Source organism: Arachis hypogaea, chromosome 16 (genome assembly GCF_003086295.3).
Source record: "Arachis hypogaea cultivar Tifrunner chromosome 16, arahy.Tifrunner.gnm2.J5K5, whole genome shotgun sequence".
Lineage (NCBI taxonomy): Eukaryota > Viridiplantae > Streptophyta > Magnoliopsida > Fabales > Fabaceae > Arachis > Arachis hypogaea.
In genome coordinates this window covers 95392816-95412326 of record NC_092051.1, presented here as the reverse complement: position 1 = coordinate 95412326, position 19511 = coordinate 95392816, and the positions used below count along the sequence as shown (strand labels likewise).

The 19511-nt window shown below is 39.2% G+C and overlaps 1 protein-coding gene across 1 annotated transcript in view; it reads left to right on the top strand.

Moving 5' to 3' along the window:
- Positions 1–3440: 3440 nt before the first annotated feature.
- The window catches only part of LOC140180154 (uncharacterized), a 57479-nt gene continuing 41408 nt past the window's right edge, over positions 3441–19511 (top strand). The window contains exons 1-8 of the mRNA XM_072220572.1: positions 3441–3835; positions 3943–4134; positions 8397–8586; positions 8885–9034; positions 9335–9472; positions 9581–9769; positions 9928–10045; positions 10197–10754. Coding sequence (XP_072076673.1) covers positions 3441–3835; positions 3943–4134; positions 8397–8586; positions 8885–9034; positions 9335–9472; positions 9581–9769; positions 9928–10045; positions 10197–10754 — 1930 coding nt within the window. The remainder of the gene's footprint in view (positions 3836–3942; positions 4135–8396; positions 8587–8884; positions 9035–9334; positions 9473–9580; positions 9770–9927; positions 10046–10196; positions 10755–19511) is intronic.

Below are 19511 nucleotides of genomic sequence, written 5' to 3'. Positions count from 1 at the left end.
GAAAGAAGTTAGATGAGAAAGGCCAGGGGTGTATCTTTATTAGTTATAACATAGAGTCAGAAGCATATAAGCTGTATAATCCAAAAACAAAGAAAGTGATCATCAGCAGAGACGTGACGTTGATGAGAAAGGCATGTGGGACTGGAATGCAAAGACAGAAAACTAGTTGATCATAATTCTAAATACTTGTGTTAAAGAAGACAAAAAATGACTAGACATAACCAATCAAGCAGAATCATCTAGAAAACCTCAAAGAGAGTGCAGACTACCTACTAGATTCGCAGACTATGGAGTTGGAAATGATCATGATCCATCAGATGAAGAAATTATTGATTTTGTATTATTTTCAGATTGCGAGCCAATGGAATTTGAAGAATCTTTTAGAGACAACAATTGGAAGAAAGCAATAGATGGGGAGATTCGTACCATTAAGAAGAATAACACATGGGAGCTTGTTGATTTGTGTATAGATAAGAAGCCGATTAGAATAAAGTGGGTTTACAAAACTAAACACAAACCCAATGGTAAATGTGGTCATTTCAAGGTAAGATTAATTGCAAAATGGTACAAACAAAAATCAGGTATTAATATTTTGAAGTATTTGCTCCAATTGTTAAATTAGACACTATTCAAATGCTTATTTCACTCTTAGCTCAAAATAAGTGGAAGATACATCGGATGGATATTAAGTTAGCATTTCTAAATGTTACTTTAGAAGAAGTATATGTTGAGCAAGTTGTAGTATCTGAAATTCCTGGGGAAGAAGATAAAGTTTAAGGTTGAGGAAAGCTTTGTCATTGAACTTGGAAATATCTTGATCGTGTGCCTTTATCTTGATGCCTTGATCTTTACTGACAACAATTTGAATATAATTACATAAATCAAGGACACTATGATAAAGCATTTTGAAATGTCAGAGATGGGCTTGATTGTTAGTTAATAAGTACAAGATAAATATACTCAATAGGAGGGTGGGTGAATTGAGTATTAATGACAAATTAAAATTTTGTGAAATATAGATGAAAACTTAAATTGCAGAAATATAAACCTGCAAACAAAGGCGATATGTTTCTATTTTTCATGGGCTTATAAGCGAACTTCAAGAATTTAATCACATACATAATATTTTTCATACCATTTGTATAAAATAAATGAAAAGGTAAATGCGAGTGGTTTTGTACTAGAACTTTTCGAATGGCTTGAACACGTTTTCAAGCACTAAGGAGCCAACTTTTCACATCACTTTAGAAATGTAAATAGCAAGAAATATAAAGAGTTTAAGAGTTATAAAGATGTGCAAGTACGATATATTCTAATTTGGTGTAACCTCTTCACCTACCTCCAGTCTTCCACATCAAGGTGCGGAGATTTTCACCATATCACCAAGCTTATAGGGTACTTGATAAACCACTACAAGATAGAGCACTTGATTAAACACCTCACAGTATGTGATCATCACTTCGATTAAGTCACTCCTCTTAGAAATTCCATCTCTAAGAACTCGAAGTAATGCAAACTTCAAGTGTTTTTCCTTGAGTGGTTAACGGTCTTAGGTATCCTCACTAACTATAGTGCTTAGCAAGCCAACCCATCAAGAAAAAAAATCTTTGAGTCGCTCAACAATCAAGAAGAGCTACAACACTGATGACATGTCATCTTAAGCAGTTTTTAGGATTCCATTTCATTTATTTTCTGAGGTTTTCTTAGATTTTTAATCAATTTTCTTATGTTATCTAATGAAATTTCATAAATAATCCAATATTTGGAGTTGTATTAGTATCATTGTGTTTTTAGGTGTTTTTGTTTCAAAATAATCAAGGATTACAGTCTTTTTAGTAAGAAAACACAAAACTAGTTCAAAGACGGTTCAACTAGGACCAAAAGCCATCAAACTGGATGCCTAGCCTTCAAGCACAGATGCATGACACTCCCCCTCCAAGCACAAACACATCCAGCGGCTCATTCCACAAGCCCGGCGTCACCTCCAATTAAATTCCACGAGCCCAGCATCTCTAATCACAAGCCCGACATCCCTCTAATTTTAGCACACCAGCCTGGCGTACCAACCATAAGCCCGACAGACCAGCTCCCTTACAAGGCCAAATTGGGCCTATGCCCACATTTAAGGATTCAAGCCCAACGTGCCTCAAGTCTTAACTCCCAGGATGCAATACTTTAACACTTGACAAGGCTCAAATTCAGTTATCAAATCATTAGAAGCCTAACTCACGTCCGAAGATTGAAGATTCAAGATTCAAGAAGATTAGTTATCATTAATTCCTTCTAGAAATATAAAGATTTGGTTGTTAAGATCTATTTCTAGAATAGATTTGAATTATTGTTTTGATTTGAATTTGAAGTAGGAAGTTAGCTATCTTATCTTTTCAAAAGATAAAGATACTAGGGTTAGTTTTGAATTTAAATTCTAGAACTTAGGTTGTAAATAAGTGAACCTTGTTCACAGAGAGCGTATCAATCATCCATCGGATTAGTTTCTTTCATGAGTCACAAAACCTCTTCCAATGAAGGTTAGAAGCTCTGTTTGGTTTTAGGATAAATAATGTAAGTGTTTTTTTTTTTTAATTCATGATTCTTTACTTTTTCAAGATTGAGTTTTGTTCTTCATCAATAAAGGTTAGAATAAGTGACAAAAAGAGGAAAATTGACTAGTTCGTTACTTTTTCAAGACATGTCTGATTAATCCATATTTCATGGTATTTATTTGCTTTAATTAGGTAGATTTTATCACATTTTCCTACATTTATTCACTAAAATAGCATGGTTTTATAAATTCTTCCTAAAATGTGCTTAAGAGTAAAAATATGCTACGACTTCCGAATGCAGAGATTCCTTGGGACGTGTTTCAAACAGCATTTTATAGGAAGTATTTCCCAGAGTTAGTGAGAGAAGCAAAGGAGTTAGAGCTTATGTAGCTGAAGCAAGGCTTGTTGTCTGTGGCCGAATACACTAGTAGGTTTGAGGAATTCTGTAGGTTCTCTAAGGTGTGTCAGGGTGCCCCGGAGTCCTATGAGAGTTGGAAGTGCAATAAATATCAAGGAGGCTTGAAGGATAATATTATAACTACTGTGGCTCCTTTGGAGATTCGGATCTTTTTTGAGCTTGTGAACAAGGCAAGAGTTGTTGAAGAGTGTGTGAAGAAAGTGGCATCATCAAGAGACACTCGTGGAGGAAACAACAACAGTGGGCGAGGAAAATACCTTCAACCAAGAGCTCAAAACTTCAAGTGAAGAGGACATATACCTCAAGGTCAAGGAGGCTTTAGGAAGAATAACTATGACCAGTACCAGCATGCCAAACGGAGAGGTAATCAGAGTAAGGCTTCTCCGGATTTAACTTGTGATTGTTGTGGATGTTTTCATCTGAATGACTCGTGCAAGTTGGGTATAGGTGGTTGCTTCAATTGCGGATTGCCTGGTCATATGGTAAGGGATTGTACTCATGGGAGGAACCTGAATGAGGGTCGGAATCAACACCAAGGGCAAGTGTTTGCTGCGAACGCCAATGATGCTGCTAAGGCGGACCCTCTAATGAGTGGTAACTGTTTATTTGGTGCTAAAATATTGGTTGCATTGTATGATACTGGAGCTTCGCATTCTTTCATTGTAATTGATAAGGTTGAGGAACTAGGGTTGAAAATGTCAGAATTAGCTTTTGATTTGCATGTGCATACCCCATATCAGACACTTGTGACAAAGTTAGGTTGTAGGCAAGTATCTTTCAAGCTTGAGGATAGAGAGTTTGTTCATGATTTAATCTATTTGCCAATGGTTGGGTTGGAGATAATTTTGGGGTTTGATTGGTTGTCAAAGAACCGGTATTGTTGGATTAATTTGAGTGATCGATTCGGTTTATGCCGGAAGGAGAAGGGGGAGCAGTGATAGCTGTGGGTTATTACCTGAACTCTGTGATGGTGAACTATAGTGGATATGAGTATCAGGGTTATATATTGTTGGCTACGAATGTGTTAGGTGATGAACAGAGGTTAGATCAAATTCCGGTAGTTAGGGAGTTTCCAGAAGTGTTCTCGGAAGATATTCTTGAATTTCCACCTCAAAGGGAAATTGAGTTTGCAATTGACTTGGTACCGGGAGCCGGACCAGTGTTGATTGTGCTGTACTGAATGGCTCCAATAGAGCTGGCTGAACTTAAAACTCAGTTGGAAGATCTTCTGAACAAGAGGTTCATTCGACCGAGTGTATCTCCGTGGGGAGCGCCAGTTTTGTTGGTAAAGAAGAAAGATGGAGAATGCGACTTTGCGTGGACTATCGGCAGTTGAACAAAGTGACTGTGAAGAACAAGTATCCGTTGCCGAGGATAGATGTGTAACACCCCAATTACTCTAAGCCTTACCTCTAGCCGTAAGGCAAAGGTTAATCAAAGGTTATGACATTCTAAGGCTTATACATATTTATATAGAAGGAAATAATATATTCTAGAAGCCCGATGAAGGATTAAGCTCAAAAACAGGATTACAAAAGCACGAAACGTTCACACGAAGCTAACGCACAAGACACAAGGTATAGATGTAAAAGAATGGAACATATATATAGATATAAAAGTATAATAATCATAGGGAACTAGGCGTAGCTTGCGGAGTTTAAGCTGACTAGTATATACAGACATACAGAGTTTTGGAGTTAAAAATAGCTTATACAACTATTCTCTCAAATAAGCTTCTAAGGTCATAAAGATAAATATACAAAAGATGTGAGAGTAACTACCACAAGAAAATAGAAATAAACCAAGGAGGAACCATACTACGCTCTGTCACCATACCCGCAATCTCACCGAGGTGGATTTGCAACCTGCGTCTGAAAAATAACAACAACATATGCTATGAGAACCGGAGGTTCTCAGTATGGTAACAGTGCCCAATAATGTAAGACGTAAGGCTCCGGGATGCCGAAGGCAATCCTAGAACTTCACACCAAATCGATAATCAAGCTTAGAACAATTATAATTAACGTAAACTATAAACAATAAACAGGGTTTTCTAAATTTAAAGGATTTCTAACTAGTACTAGTCACACCGTTGTATCCCACAACCTTTGCCAACCTAACCTCCGTGCGATCCCATCACCACCACTTACCTAACTTCCTCAGTACCAGACAAACACAAGATAATGCAAGCAAGTAAAACACAGATAGTTTTCATATACAGCAAGTAATTCAAGAAGCAAGTAGGCATGTTATACAATTAGGCAAACTCAAGTAATCAAAGCAAACAAGCACATAAGAAATGCATATGATAAATGCCTGTCCTATTGGTCTCACTCAAAATTATGGTCAGGATTGGGAGATATAGGCTTGGAAAGTTGCTGGTTTGATTATGTAGCAGCAGAAAATCAGTTTTAAAGTAACAAACTTCAAAAATTTATATCTCCTAATCCAACCGTTAAACTTTAACCAAATTTTTCAGGATTTTTCTACACATCACAAAGATTCAGGAAAAATTAATTCCATGTAATTGTGATGGTTAGATCGTTCCCAAAAAGCTTCCGAAACTACTGCTAGAAAATAGATTATGCAAAATTTTGCCAAACCTCAACTTTCAAAATATTTCAACCAAAATCATACCAACTCCAATTTACCTCATAACTCATCCTTTGTGTCACAATCTACCATTCATACCAAATTTTTCATTCACCCTTCAATATCCTCATCCTCAATATCAAATATATAATACTATAATCATTCATCCACCAACCACATTCACCAATAATCATTCTTTCACTATCCATCTTCATCAACAACCTCATTCATGCTTTATACCAATAATCAACAATATACATTCATTCAAATTCAATATACATCATACCTCAACATCATTATTTAACAACATTTACAAAATCAATTCGACAAGTATCATCAACCAACCAACATCAACAACCATTACAAATCCTCATCAATTCCAACAATTTATCACCAAATAATAACTAACATTAACCAACATCATAATACATCATTAGCACCAATAATCCTCAACAATCACCATCATCATACATATACCACAAACAACCACATATCCAATTCAATCCTATCCTATGGGCCACTAGCCTAAGTGTCCATAAACATTACATATTACATAAAGAAAATCGAAACCATACCTTGGCCGATTCTCAAACGCACCAAACATCAAAACGAAGCCACCAAGCTTGATCCAAAGCCTCAACCAACTCCAACAAACACCCAAAACTCAATCTTTCCCAACGAGATTAGGGGTAAAATTCAACATTACCCACTACTAGAGATCACCAGATTTCTTTAGATAGAAACGTAGAGCTTGACAAGAGCTTCGCGTGGCCGCAAACGTCTCGTCAATCGAAGCTTCGTAGCTCAAGTTACAAGCAAAAGAAGGTGAGGGTGAATAGTGTTCTTTCTTCTTCCTCTCCTCTCAACTCAGCAGCGCCCCCTTCTTCAAATGAGGGTGGAATAAGCTGAAGAGCTCATTTAATGAGCTTATATATGTTGGGCCTTGGACCCAACTTGGGCCCGGTCCAACCGCGTAGCATTTTTGGTTCGCTTGGCCCACTTTGGGCCAAAACTTTTAAAATTAGTGTCCGGTTTTTATTTCTAAATTATTTTTACCTTTTCAAAACAATAAATCCATTTTCAAAATATTATTTTTCCCAAAACACAGTACCAGACAGGCTTAAATTGGTTCAACCGGTTCGGCTGCCGGTTCTCGGTCTTTCGTAGAAAATACCTTTTTTGATTCAGAAAAATTCACTGAAACCAAATTTTATCTTTTTATTTTCAAATTAAAACTTCTAAATTTTAAATCTATCTCAGGCACTTAAAATTATTATTTTTATAAAAATAGTTTTGCCGGTTCTTACATCCTCCCCTCCTTAAAAGAGTTTCGCCCTCAAAAATCGAATCACGCAATATATCCTCCTCGAAGCGCCCTACTGTGTCGATGTCTCCTCTCGCCTTCCACTGCGTCACTCTGATTATCGTCATCAAGAGTCCAAAATTTTTCTTAAAACAAATACTGATTGTTGGAACATTTTCCAAAACCTCTAAAACAAGTTTATTCTAAACCAGCTCATTGTGAAAGCTTTTTCAAAATGGTCAAAAATCATTTACTGAAAAGAAGATTACTTTAAATCACAATTTTCTTAAATAAAAACCTTTTAATTTGAATCCTTCTTGATAAGATAAATCGGAAACCAAATCCACAATTGAACAAAATCAGAGACTCACTCTTCTTTTAAACCATAACATTTAAACCAAGAGTTCCGTCCATCTTTCAAAACCAAATCATTTAAACCAAAGTTTTGAACCAAATTTCAAAATCATTTTAACCTTTAAATTTTTTTCAACATGGTTCAAGACCATACCAGTTAGAAATTGAAAATTAGAATTGAAAACCGCAAAAGCATCCGTCAATACCTCCCTTGCCACTAGTGCTGAGCCGCACCCATCCACTGATATGCTGCAAACTCCATGAACTGGTCCTCTTAAACATGTTGAGATCGAAACCCATAGACTAGGATAGCCATCCTCACTACCTCTCCATTAACGTGATTGACCTTATCCGTGAGTTGCCATTTGGGTTTCTTTTCCACACCAAACAATCGATATCAAGGTGATCAATCTCAATATCTCAAGCTCAATGCTTCAATTATCCCCAAAGGCATTCACAAACAAGCATGCTATGCATATCAAGTAGATAAGCTAAATAGCATGAAAGAAAAATGACCCAGAATGTGCAACGAAGCACAATCGGTTAGGGAGGAGAACGAAGCATGCCTTATAAGGGTGTGGATACCTCTCCCTAGCATGACGCGTTTTGACGAGTGAGTGTGGGGGGCTTCGGCTATCATCCCTATCATCAAAGGCAAAACCGTGAGGCCTTGTGTGCCAAAGCGGACAATATTGTGCTAGCGAGTCGTTTGGGCTGTTGCACATGGTATCAGAGCCGGAGCCCGGATCGATGTGCCAGCGAGGGCGCTAGGCTCCCTTAGGAGGGTGGATTGTAAGGTCCTATATCGGTTGGGGACGGGAACAAAGCATGCCTTATAAGGGTATGGATACCTCTCCCTAGCATGACGCATTTTGACGAGTGAGTGTGTGGGGCTTCGGCTATCATCCCTATCGTCAAAGGCAAAACCGTGAGGCCTTGTGGGCCAAAGTGGATAATATCATGCTAGCGGGTGGTCTGGACTGTTACAAGATGACTTGATGGATCAGTTGCAAGGAGATTGACTATTTTCAAAGATTGATTTAAGATCTGATTACCACCAGATAAGGGTAAAGGAGGATGACATTCCAGAAACTGCATTTAGGACGCACTATGGACACTACGAGTTTGCAGTGATGTCCTTTGGGTTGACGAATGCACCTGCTGTGTTCGTGGATTACATGAACAGAGTATTTTGTCTCCTTTTGGACAAATTTGTGGTGGTTTTTACAGACGACATCTTAGTTTACTCAAAGACGGTGAAGAAGCATGAAGAACATCTGAGGATTGTGCTGCAAGTTCTGAAGGAGCGGAAATTGTATGCTAAGTTGTCCAAATGCAAGTTTTGGAAGGAGGAAGTGAAGTTCTTAGGTCACGTGGTAAGTAAAGGTGGAATAGCCGTAGATCCTTCGAAAGTAGAGGCGGTGATGGAATAGGAAAGACTGACGACAGTGACTGAGGTCAGAAGCTTTTTGGGGTTAGCTGGATATTATAGAAAGTTCATTCACGAGTTCTCACAAATTGCGCTACCGATGACCAAGTTAACAAGGAAGGATGTGGATATCCGAGTGTGAGGAAAGTTTTCAGACTTTGAAGCAAAAGTTGACTTCAGCGCCAGTTTTAATTCTACTTGAATTGCATGATCCGTTTGAAGTATACTGTGATGCTTCGTTGAAGGGTTTGGATTGCGTGTTGATGCAACACCGAAACATAGTGGCTTACAGATCGCGTCAACTGAAACCACATGAGGTTAATCATCCAACTCATGACTTGGAATTGGTGGCTATTGTGTTTGCGTTGAAGATATGGAGGCATTATTTGTACGGGGTGAGGTTTATAGCCTTTTATGATCACAAGAGTCTTAACTATATCTTTGATCAGAAAGAGCTCAATATGCGTTAGAGGAGGTGGATGAAGCTGTTGAAAGATTATGATTTTGAATTGAGCCATCACCCTGGGAAGGCTAATGTGGTAGCAGACGCTTTGAGTAGGAAGTTTTTGACTGTTGCTTGGATGAGGATCAAAGAAGAGGATTTAGTAGATAAGTTTGCAGAACTCAAGTTGGATATTGGTGAAGTTGACGGATAAGCCTGTTTGAACCAATTGTGCGTTTCGAGTACGTTTAAGTCAGAAATTCAGAGGGCTCAGCAAGATGAGCAAGAACTTCAGAAGATGTTCCAATTGATTGGTAAGAAGAGGCATGGAGAGTTTACTAAGGATGAGGAAGGGTTGTGGAGGTATAAAGGGAGAATTTGTGTGCCGAATGTCAGAAGTCTAAGACAAGAGTTATTGTCGGAAGCTCATAACAGCGGGTTTTCTATCCATCCATGAAGTACAAAGATGTACTATGATCTAAACAATATGTTCTGGTAGCTTGGGATGAAGGTTGATGTAGCTACAGTTGTATCTAAGTGTCTGACGTGTCAGAAGGTGAAGATAGAACAACAGAGACCGTTGGGAATGTTAAAGCCGCTTGAGATTCCTCAGTGGAAGTGGGAAGGAATTACAATGGATTTTGTGACTGGTTTACCAAGGACTAGGTCGGGATTTGATGCGGCTTGGGTGATCGTGGATCGCTTAACCTAATATGCTCACTTTCTACCTATTCGAGTGAACTATTCAATGGAGGAATTGGCGAGGTTATACATCAAGGAGATTGTAAGGTTGCACGGAGAGCCATCGAGCATAGTGTCGGACCGTGATCCCTGATTCACATCAAGGTTTTGGGGATCTTTTCAAAGAGCTTTTGGTACGAGACTGTGTCTCAGCATGGCATATCATCAACAAACAGATGGACAGTCAGAACGGACTATTCAGACGTTGGAAGATATGCTAAGGGTGTGTGTTTTGGATCAATTGGGGAGTTGGGACCGTTACATACCATTGGTGGAGTTTGCGTACAACAACAGTTTTCATGCGAGCATTGCGATGGCTCCGTATGAGGCTTTGTATGGACGGAAATGCCTCTCTCCACTGTGTTGATATGAAGCCGGTGAATCAAGTGTGTTGGGGCCTGATTTGGTAGCCGAGACTACTGAGAATATTAAAAAGATTCGAGCTAGGATTTTAACTGCACAGAGCCGACAAAAAAGTTATGCGAATCAGAGGAGGAAACCATTAGAGTTTGAAGTGGGTGAGCATGTATTTCCGAAGGTTACTCCTGCAACTGGGATTGGAAGAGCGATTAAGACGAAGAAGTTGAATCCAAGGTATATAGGACCATTTGAGGTTTTGAGGCAAATCGGGCTGGTGGCATATCAAGTAGCTTTACTGTTGCGTTTGTCCAACTTACGTGACGTATTCCACGTGTCACAACTCTGTAAGTATACGTCGGATGCAGCTCATGTGTTAGAGCCAGAGTCGGTTGAGCTAAAGGCGAACTTAACATTTCAAGTAACACCGGTGCAGATTGACGACAATAGTGTGAAGAAACTGCGAGGAAAGGAAGTTCAATTGGTCAAAGTTGCTTGGAAGAGAGCAGAAGTGGAAGAGCATACTTGGGAATTGGAGTCTGAGATGCGGAAGAATTATCCAGAGCTATTATCAGGCAATCACTAAATTTTGGGGACAAAATTTCTTATTTGGTGGGGAGAATATAAGAACCGTGACTAATTAACCTCTTAATTAATTAAATTAATCGCCCAAAATAGGATCCAAAAATATATAATGTTAATTAGAAAATTTAAATATGATTTTTGGACTCAGTAGATTTTTCTGAGTTGGAAAATGTAATCTTCTTCAGAAAATTACGTAAAAATGCGAACCGATAAATTAACCGGTAGTACCAGCTTATATGTCTGGTACTGTGCAAGAGTGATAAAAATTGTAGAAAAACTTAGAAAATTAATTAAAGTTGTAAACTGGACACTAATTTTAAAGGTTTGGCCCAAAGTTGGGCCAAACGGGCCAAAAATGCTAATGGATTAGACTGGACCCAAGTCGTGCCCAAGTCCAACATATAAATACACTCAAATAAACCCATTCAGTTCATAACACACCCTAAAACACAACTATAGCAGCTGCAAGTGAGAGAGAGGAGAAGAGAGAAAACACTATTCACCACTAACTTCCGGTGGCCATAACTCGAGCTACGGTGCTCCGATTCGTGTGTCGTCAGCGGCTACACGAAGCTCTTGCTGAGCCTGTTAGTTTTATCTAACTTGTGTAGGTAAGAATTCGAAATTTCCTCTTCTTTCTTCTATCCTAAGAAATTCGAAATTTAAGGCTTGAGTTTTGAGTGGATTTTTGTGTTTTGGTTGTTTAGGTACTAACCATTAGTGAGGAATTGTTGGGTTCTATCCCAAATTTTAGTGGATAAGGTAAGGTTTCTCAAGAACCCTTGTAAATTATATTGTGAATTTTAGGTTTTGATTTTTATGAAATATATGATGTTAGTTTGAGCATTGGTGCTTGTTGGAGTTAGTTTGGATATTTGGAAGCATTGGATTGTGGTTGAAAGCCTGATTTGGGCATAATTTGGTGTTTTGCACATATTGGGAATCGACCAAGGTATGGCTTTAGTTTTTTCTATGTAATATGTAATATTTCTGGACACTTAGGCTAGTGGACTATAGGATAGGTTTGAATTGTTGATAGTGGATTTTAATTATTGGTGTTTGTGATGATTTTAATGAATTGTGATATTGTTGTTGATTATTGAGATTGAAGTTCAATAATGATACTATTGAGTAGTGATAATTGGATTTGGATGCTTGTGAATGTTAATGAATGATGAGGTTTGTTGATGTTGATAGAGGATGATGAAATTAGGGGTGTGCATGGCCCGACCCGACCCGAAGACTCGGCCTGGCCCTGAACACTTTAAGGGCTATTTTGGTGTGATTTCACTGGGTCTATGGCCAGGTAAGGGTCTCAAAAATAGACCCGGTCATTATTTCGGGTCGGGTCCGGGCCATGGCTCGGGTCACCCGAAGTCGGCCTGGTGGCCCGGTCGTCATACACAATTAATATTTTGTGTTATTAGTGATGGATGATGGCTATTCTTATGTGGAATTTAAATATTGTAAAGTTTAATATTTTGTGTTATTAGTTATTATAAGACTATAAGTTAATGTTTTATGTTTAAAATGCATAAGATTTTAGATTAATACATAATATTGTGTTATCTATATTGATTTAAATATTTGGTGTTATTAGACAATATTAGTATTGATTATGGTTATGCTTTAATTTTAGAGAAGAGTTGGTTCTTGTTATATTTTTCTAAGTGAATTTTACCATGTCAAATAATGGTTGGAGTCTTGGAAATTTGGATATTTTCACATGCTAGCTTATAAGAAGGTATTAAGGTAATGTAATGTTAACGGCCCAGTTTTCACCCGGTTTTTACCCGGAATAATCGTGGCCCGAAAGTGTATAAGTTTCATCGGGTCTAAGGCCGGATTCGGGTCTAATAAATAGGCCCAGTATATATTTCGGGTTGGGTCTGGGTCACTGGTGCACGAATTGTGAATCACACTTTTCACAACTCGTACCACTGACCAGCAAGTGCACTGGGTCGTCCAAGTAATACCTCACGTGAGTAAGGGTCAAATCCCACGGAGATTGTTGGTTTGAAGCAATCTATGGTTATCTTGTAAATCTTAGTCAGGAAGTCAATTATGTTTATCAGTTGAATTGCAAATAAACAAGAGAGCATGGATTAAAGGTTACTTGTTATGCAGTAATGAAGAATATGTTGGAGTTTTGGAGATGCTTTGTCTTCTGAATCTCTGCTTCCTCTGTCTTCTTGTTCACGCACGCACGTCCTCCTATGGCAAGCTGTGTGTTGGTGGATCACCGTTGTCAATGGCTACCTTCCATCCTTCCAGTGAAAACTACGCTCACGCGCTCTGTCACAGCACGGCTAATCACCGGTTGGTTCTCGATCCGGTTGGAATAGAATCCCTTGATTCCTTTGCGTTCGTCACTAACGCCCAGCCTTCAGGAGTTTGAAGCTCGTCACAGTCATTCAATCCTTGAATCCTACTCGGAATACCACAGACAAGGTTTAGACTTTCCGGATTCTCGTGAATGCCGCCATCAATTCTAGCTTATACCACGAAGATTCTGATTAAGAGATCTAAGAGATACTCATTCAATCTGATATAGAATGGAGGTGGTTTTCAGGCACACGTTCATGGGTTGAGAATGGTGATGAGTGTCACGGATCATCACCTTCATCACAGTTAAGTGCGAATGAACATCTTAGATAGGAACAAGCGTGTTTGAATAGAAAACAGAAATACTTGCATTAATTCATCGAGACACAGCAGAGATCCTCACCCCCAACAATGGAGTTTAGAGACTCATGCCGTCAAAGAGTACAAATTTCAGATCTAAAATTTCATGAGGTGCAAAATAAGTCTCTAAAAGTTGTTTAAATACTAAACTAGTAGCCTAGGTTTACAAAAAATGAGTAAACTATGATGGATGATGCAGAGATCCACTTCTGGGGCCCACTTGGTGTGTGCTGGGGCTGAGATTTAAGCAATTCATGTGCAGAGGCTATTTGTGGAGTTGAACGCCAGTTTTTGTGCCAGTTTGGGCGTTCAACTCCAGCTTTTGATCCTTTTCTGGCGCTGGACGCCAGAATTGGGCAGAGAACTGGCGTTGAACGCCAGTTTACATCGTCTATCCTTGTGCAAAGTATGAACTATTATATATTGCTGGAAAGCCCTGGATGTCTACTTTCCAAAGCAATTAGAATCATGCAATTTCGAGTTCTGTAACTCCAGAAAATCCACTTTGAGTGCAGGGAGGTCAGAATCCAACAACATCAGCAGTCCTTTTTCAGCCTGAATCAGATTTTTGCTCAGCTCCTTCAATTTCAGCCAAAAAAATACCTGAAATTACAGAAAAACACACAACTCATAGTAAAGTCTAGAAATATGAATTTTTCCTAAAAACTAATGAAAATAGACTAAAAACTAACTAGAACATACTCAAAACTATATGAAATTAACCCCAAAAAGCGTATAAAATATCCGCTCATCACAACACCAAACTTAAACTGTTGCTTGTCCTCAAGCAACTAGACAAATAAAATAGAAGACTAATAGGTTGAGAAGCAATAATATCTCAGAGTTTTTGAGTGAAGTTTAGATTCTAATTAGATGAGCGGGACTAGTAGCTTTTTGCTTCTGAACAGTTTTGGCATCTCACTTTATCCATTGAAGCTCAGAGTGATTGGCATCTATAGGAACTTAGAATTCAGATAGTGTTATTGATTCTCCTATTTCAGTGTGATGATTCTTGAACACAGCTATTTTATGAGTCTTGGCCGTGGCCCTAAGCACTTTGTTTTCCAGTATTACCACCGGATACATAAATGCCACAGACACATAATTGGGTGAACCTTTTAGATTGTGACTCAGCTTTGCTAAAGTCCCCAATTAGAGGTGTCCAGAGTTCTTAAGCACACTCTTCTTTTTGCTTTGGACCTTGACTTTAACCGCTCAGTCTTAAGTTTTTACTTGACACCCTCACGCCACAAGCACATGGTTAGGGACAGCTTGGTTTAGCCGCTTAGACCAGGATTTTATTCCTTTAGGCCCTCCTATCCACTGATGCTCAAAGCCTTGGGATCCTTTTTATTTGCCCTTGCCTTTTGGTTTTAAGGGTTATTGGCTTTTTGCTCTTGCCTCTTGGTTTTAAGAGCTTTTGGCTTTTTCTGCTTGCTTTTTCTTTTTCTTTCTATTTTTTTTCGCCTATTTTAATATACATATATATATTTTTTCCTGCAAGCTTTGTTCTTTGCTGCTTTTTCTTGCTTCAAGAATCATTTTTATGATTTTTCAGATTATCAATAACATGTCTCATGTTCATCATTCTTTCAAGAGCCAACATATTTAACAGTCTTAAACAACAAATTCAAAAGACATATGCACTGTTCAAGCATTCATTTAGAAGACAGAAAGCATTGCCACCACATTTAACTAATTAGAATTTCTCTTATTAAAACTCGAAATTTTATTGGCTCTTATTCAAAAGATCTACTACTTTATTCATGTTTGCTGATGATGAGAAAAATAAACTATAGCTTAATTGGAGATAAAATCAAAATAGATACTAATTACTACTATATGACTCCTAAGGTAAACTTCTATAAGGACACTGTCACAGAGTTAAGGCAGAAATTGGAAATTAACAACCTTTATTATGGGGGAACGGGGGTTCCTCTGATCCTTGGGGTGCTTGGTCCTGCAAGAGAAGACTTTTGGCGCTTCAATTCCCTTAAGTCATGCCCTTGCTCCTCTTGTTCTTTAAACATATAGGTCAGCATTTGACTGTTTTCCTTCTGTTCTTTTATTATTTGCTCCATAGCTTCCCGTATCTTGGTAACAGACGTCTCAAGATACTCCCAGTATTCAGATTGAGGGATCTCTGGGAGGAATTCCTGTGCTCTCTTCTTGATGGGATCATGCTGTGCTTGTATTTTTTCCATTGATGCTTTGGTGATTGGCTTCTCAACTGAGATATACTCAGTTATTCCCATCCTTACTCCAGCGTCCTTGCAGAGCAGAGAAATCACGCTTGGATAAGCCAACCTGGCCTCTTTAGAATTTTTGTTAGCAATTTTGTAGAGTTTAGCTGAAATCAGCTGATGAACCTTCACTTCCTTTCCCATCATGATGCAATGGATCATCACTGCTCTTTTAACTGTGACTTCAGAACGGTTGCTAGTAGGCAACAGAGAATGCCCAATGAAATCTAGCCATCCTCTGGCGACTGGTTTGAGATCCTCTCTCTTGAGTTGATTTGGGACACTCTTTGTATTGGTGGTCCACCTGGCTCCAGGGATACATATGTCCTCTAGAATCTTATCCAGGCCCTTGTCTGCTCTCATCATCCTCCTGTTGAAGGAGTCTGGATCATCCTTCAGCTGAGGTAGCTTTAAGATCTCCCTGATCCTGTCAGGATGGGTATGAACAATCTTTCCTCTGACCACGGTCCGATAGTCATAAAGAGCAGTCCCAGATAGTTTCTGCTTGTCAGTTTGCCACATATTAGCATAGAACTCCTGGACCATGTTCCTTCCCACTTTCGTTTCAGGATTAGCTAGGACTTCCCAGCTCCTGATTTGAATTTGCTCCTGGATCTCCGGGTATTCATCTTCTTTTAAATCGAATCTAACTTCCGGGATCACTGATCTTAGACCCATTATTTTGTTATAATGGTCCGAATGTTCTTTAGATTAGAACTTCCCTTGATTCCAAAGTGGTTTTAGAACGCTCTCTTTCTTGCCTCTTGGAGTGGGTTGTTTTCCTTTGGGGGCCATGATCTTAGTGATTGCAGATAAACACACCAAACTTAGAGGTTTGCTTGTCCTCAAGCAAAAGAAGAGAAAGGAGAGGGATAGAAGGAGAGCTAGGGGCAATTGTTGATGGGAGAGGAGGGAGGCCGAACTCAAATTTATAAGGGGGAGGGTGGGTTTTCGAAAAAAGAGATAAAGATATGATAAAAAGATTTATTTGGAAAAGATAAGATAGAAGATATGATAAGAGAAGATATAGTTTAAAATTGAGAGGATATGAAAGATTTTTGAGAAAGATAGATTTAATTTTTGAAAAAGATAAAGTGGAGGTTTTGAAAAAGATATTGATGAGTTGAAAAAGATAGATTTGTAAAAAAAAAAATTTGAAAAGAGTTGGATTGAATTTGCAAAGATGCCTGGTGCTTATGGATTAAAATACATTCGATATTTTCAGTGGTAGGGTTTTTAGAAATTATGGAATTTAGAAATCAGGGTTCTTGACATGTTTATGTAAGAAATCATGAATTGAAGTATGAAAATCAAGATTTAGAATGAAAAATTTTGAACAAAAATGAGTTTTGTCTCCTCCCTGCCATCTTGGCGTTTGAACGCCCAAACACTGCCTGTTTTGGGCGTTCAGCGCCCAATTGCTGCTCGAACGCCCAGCTGCTGCCATTACTGGCGTTCAACGCCCAGTGGGTGCCCATTGCTGGCGTTGAACACCCAGATTGCTACCATTACTGGCGTTCAACGCCCAGTGAATGCCCATTTTGGGCGTTGAACGCCCAAAATACACTTTTACGGGCGTTTTCTTGCCAGTGAGCTCTTTTTCTCTGTTTTGTGTGCCGAGGTCTTCTGTAAATAATTCCTCACCTTAGTGTCAGTGAACTTTATATAAACAAATAAAACTAAAAATAAAAGTAGGGCAAAATGCTTAGAGGATTGTTGCCCCATGGCTGGGTTGCCTCCCAGCAAGCGCTTCTTTATTGTCTTTAGCTGGACCTTGCTGAGCTTTTAATCTAGCTTCAGCCTTGAGCATTCTTGCTCAATGTTGCCTTCAAGATAATGCTTGATTCTCTGTCCATTGACAATGAACTTCTTATCAGAATCAATATCTTGAAGCTCCACATAACCATATGGTGATACACTTGTAATCACGTATGGTCCCTCCACCGGGATTTCAGTTTCCCGGGGAATAGCCTGAGTCTAGAGTTAAACAACAGAACCTTCTGTCCTGGTTCAAAGATTCTGGATGACAGCTTTCTGTCATGCCACTTTTTTTATTTTTCTTTATAAAGCTTGGCATTTTCGAAAGCTGTGAATCTGAATTCCTCTAGCTCATTTAGCTGGAGCAATCGTTTTTCTCCTGCTAATTTGGCATCAAAGTTTAGGAATCTGGTTGCCCAGTAGGCCTTATGTTCCAGTTCCACGGGCAGGTGACATGCCTTACCATACACGAGTTGGTATGGAGAGGTCCCTATAGGGGTCTTGAATGCTGTCCTGTAAGCCCACAGAGCATCATCCAAGCTCCGTGCCCAATCCTTTCTACGGGTATTTACTGTCCGTTCCAGGATTCTCTTTAATTCTCTATTAGAGAGTTCAGCTTGCCCATTGGTTTGTGGATGATATGGAGTGGCCACCTTGTGGCGAATTCCATACCGAACCATGGCAGAGTAAAGCTGTTTATTGCAGAAGTGAGTGCCCCCATCACTGATTAGTACTCTAGGGACACCAAACCTGCTAAAGATATGTTTCTGAAGGAACTTCAGCACTGTTTTAGTATCATTGGTGGGTATGGCAATAGCCTCAACCCATTTTGATACATAGTCAACTGCCACCAGAATGTAAGTGTTTGAGTATGATGGTGGGAAAGGTCCCATGAAGTCAATTCCCCATACGTCAAACAACTCAATTTTCAAGATTCCTTGTTGAGGCATGGCGTAACCATGAGGCAGATTACCAGCTCTTTGGCAACTGTCACAGTTACGTACAAACTCTCGGGAATCTTTATAGAGTGTGGGCCAATAGAAGCCACATTGGAGGACCTTAGTGGCTGTTCGCTCACCTTCGAAATGGCCTCCATATTGAGATCCATGGCAATGCCATAGGATCCTCTGTGCCTCTTCTCTAGGCACACACCTACGGATTATTCCGTCTGCACATCTCTTAAAGAGATAGGGTTCATCCCACAAGTAATACTTTGCATCAGTAATTAATTTCTTCTTTTGTACCCTGTTGTACTCCTTGGGTATGAACCTTGCAGCTTTATAGTTTGCAATATCGGCAAACCATGGTGCTTCCTGAATGGCAAATAAATGCTCATCAGGAAACGTCTCAGAGATCTCAAGAAAGGGGAGGGACGTCCCTTCCACTGGCTCTATCCGGGACAGATGATCAGCCACTTGGTTCTCTGTCCCTTTTCTGTCTCTTATTTCTATATCAAACTCTTGTAGAAGCAATACCCATCTGATGAGCCTGGGTTTTGAATCCTACTTTGTGAGTAGATATTTAAGAGCAGCATGGTCAGTATACACAATCACTTTTGATCCTACTAAGTATGATCTGAACTTGTCAATGGCGTAAACCACTGCAAGTAATTCTTTTTCTGTGGTTGTGTAATTTTTCTGGGCATCATTTAGAACACGACTGGCATAATAAATGACATGCAGAAGCTTGTCATGCCTCTGTCCCAATACTGCACCAATGGCATGATCACTGGCATCACACATTAGCTCAAATGGTAACGTCCAGTCTGGTGCAGAAATGACTGGTGCTGTGACCAGCTTAGCTTTCAGCGTTTCAAATGCCTGCAGGCACTCTGTGTCAAACACAAATGGCGTGTCAGCAGCTAGCAGATTGCTTAGAGGTTTTGCGATTTTTGAAAAATCCTTTATAAACCTCCTATAGAATCCTGCATGCCCCAGAAAGCTTCTGATTGCCTTAACATTGGCAGGTGGTGGTAATTTTTCAATTACCTCTATTTTTGCTTGATCCACCTCTATTCCCTTGTTTGAGATTTTATGCCCAAGAACAATTCCTTCAGTCACC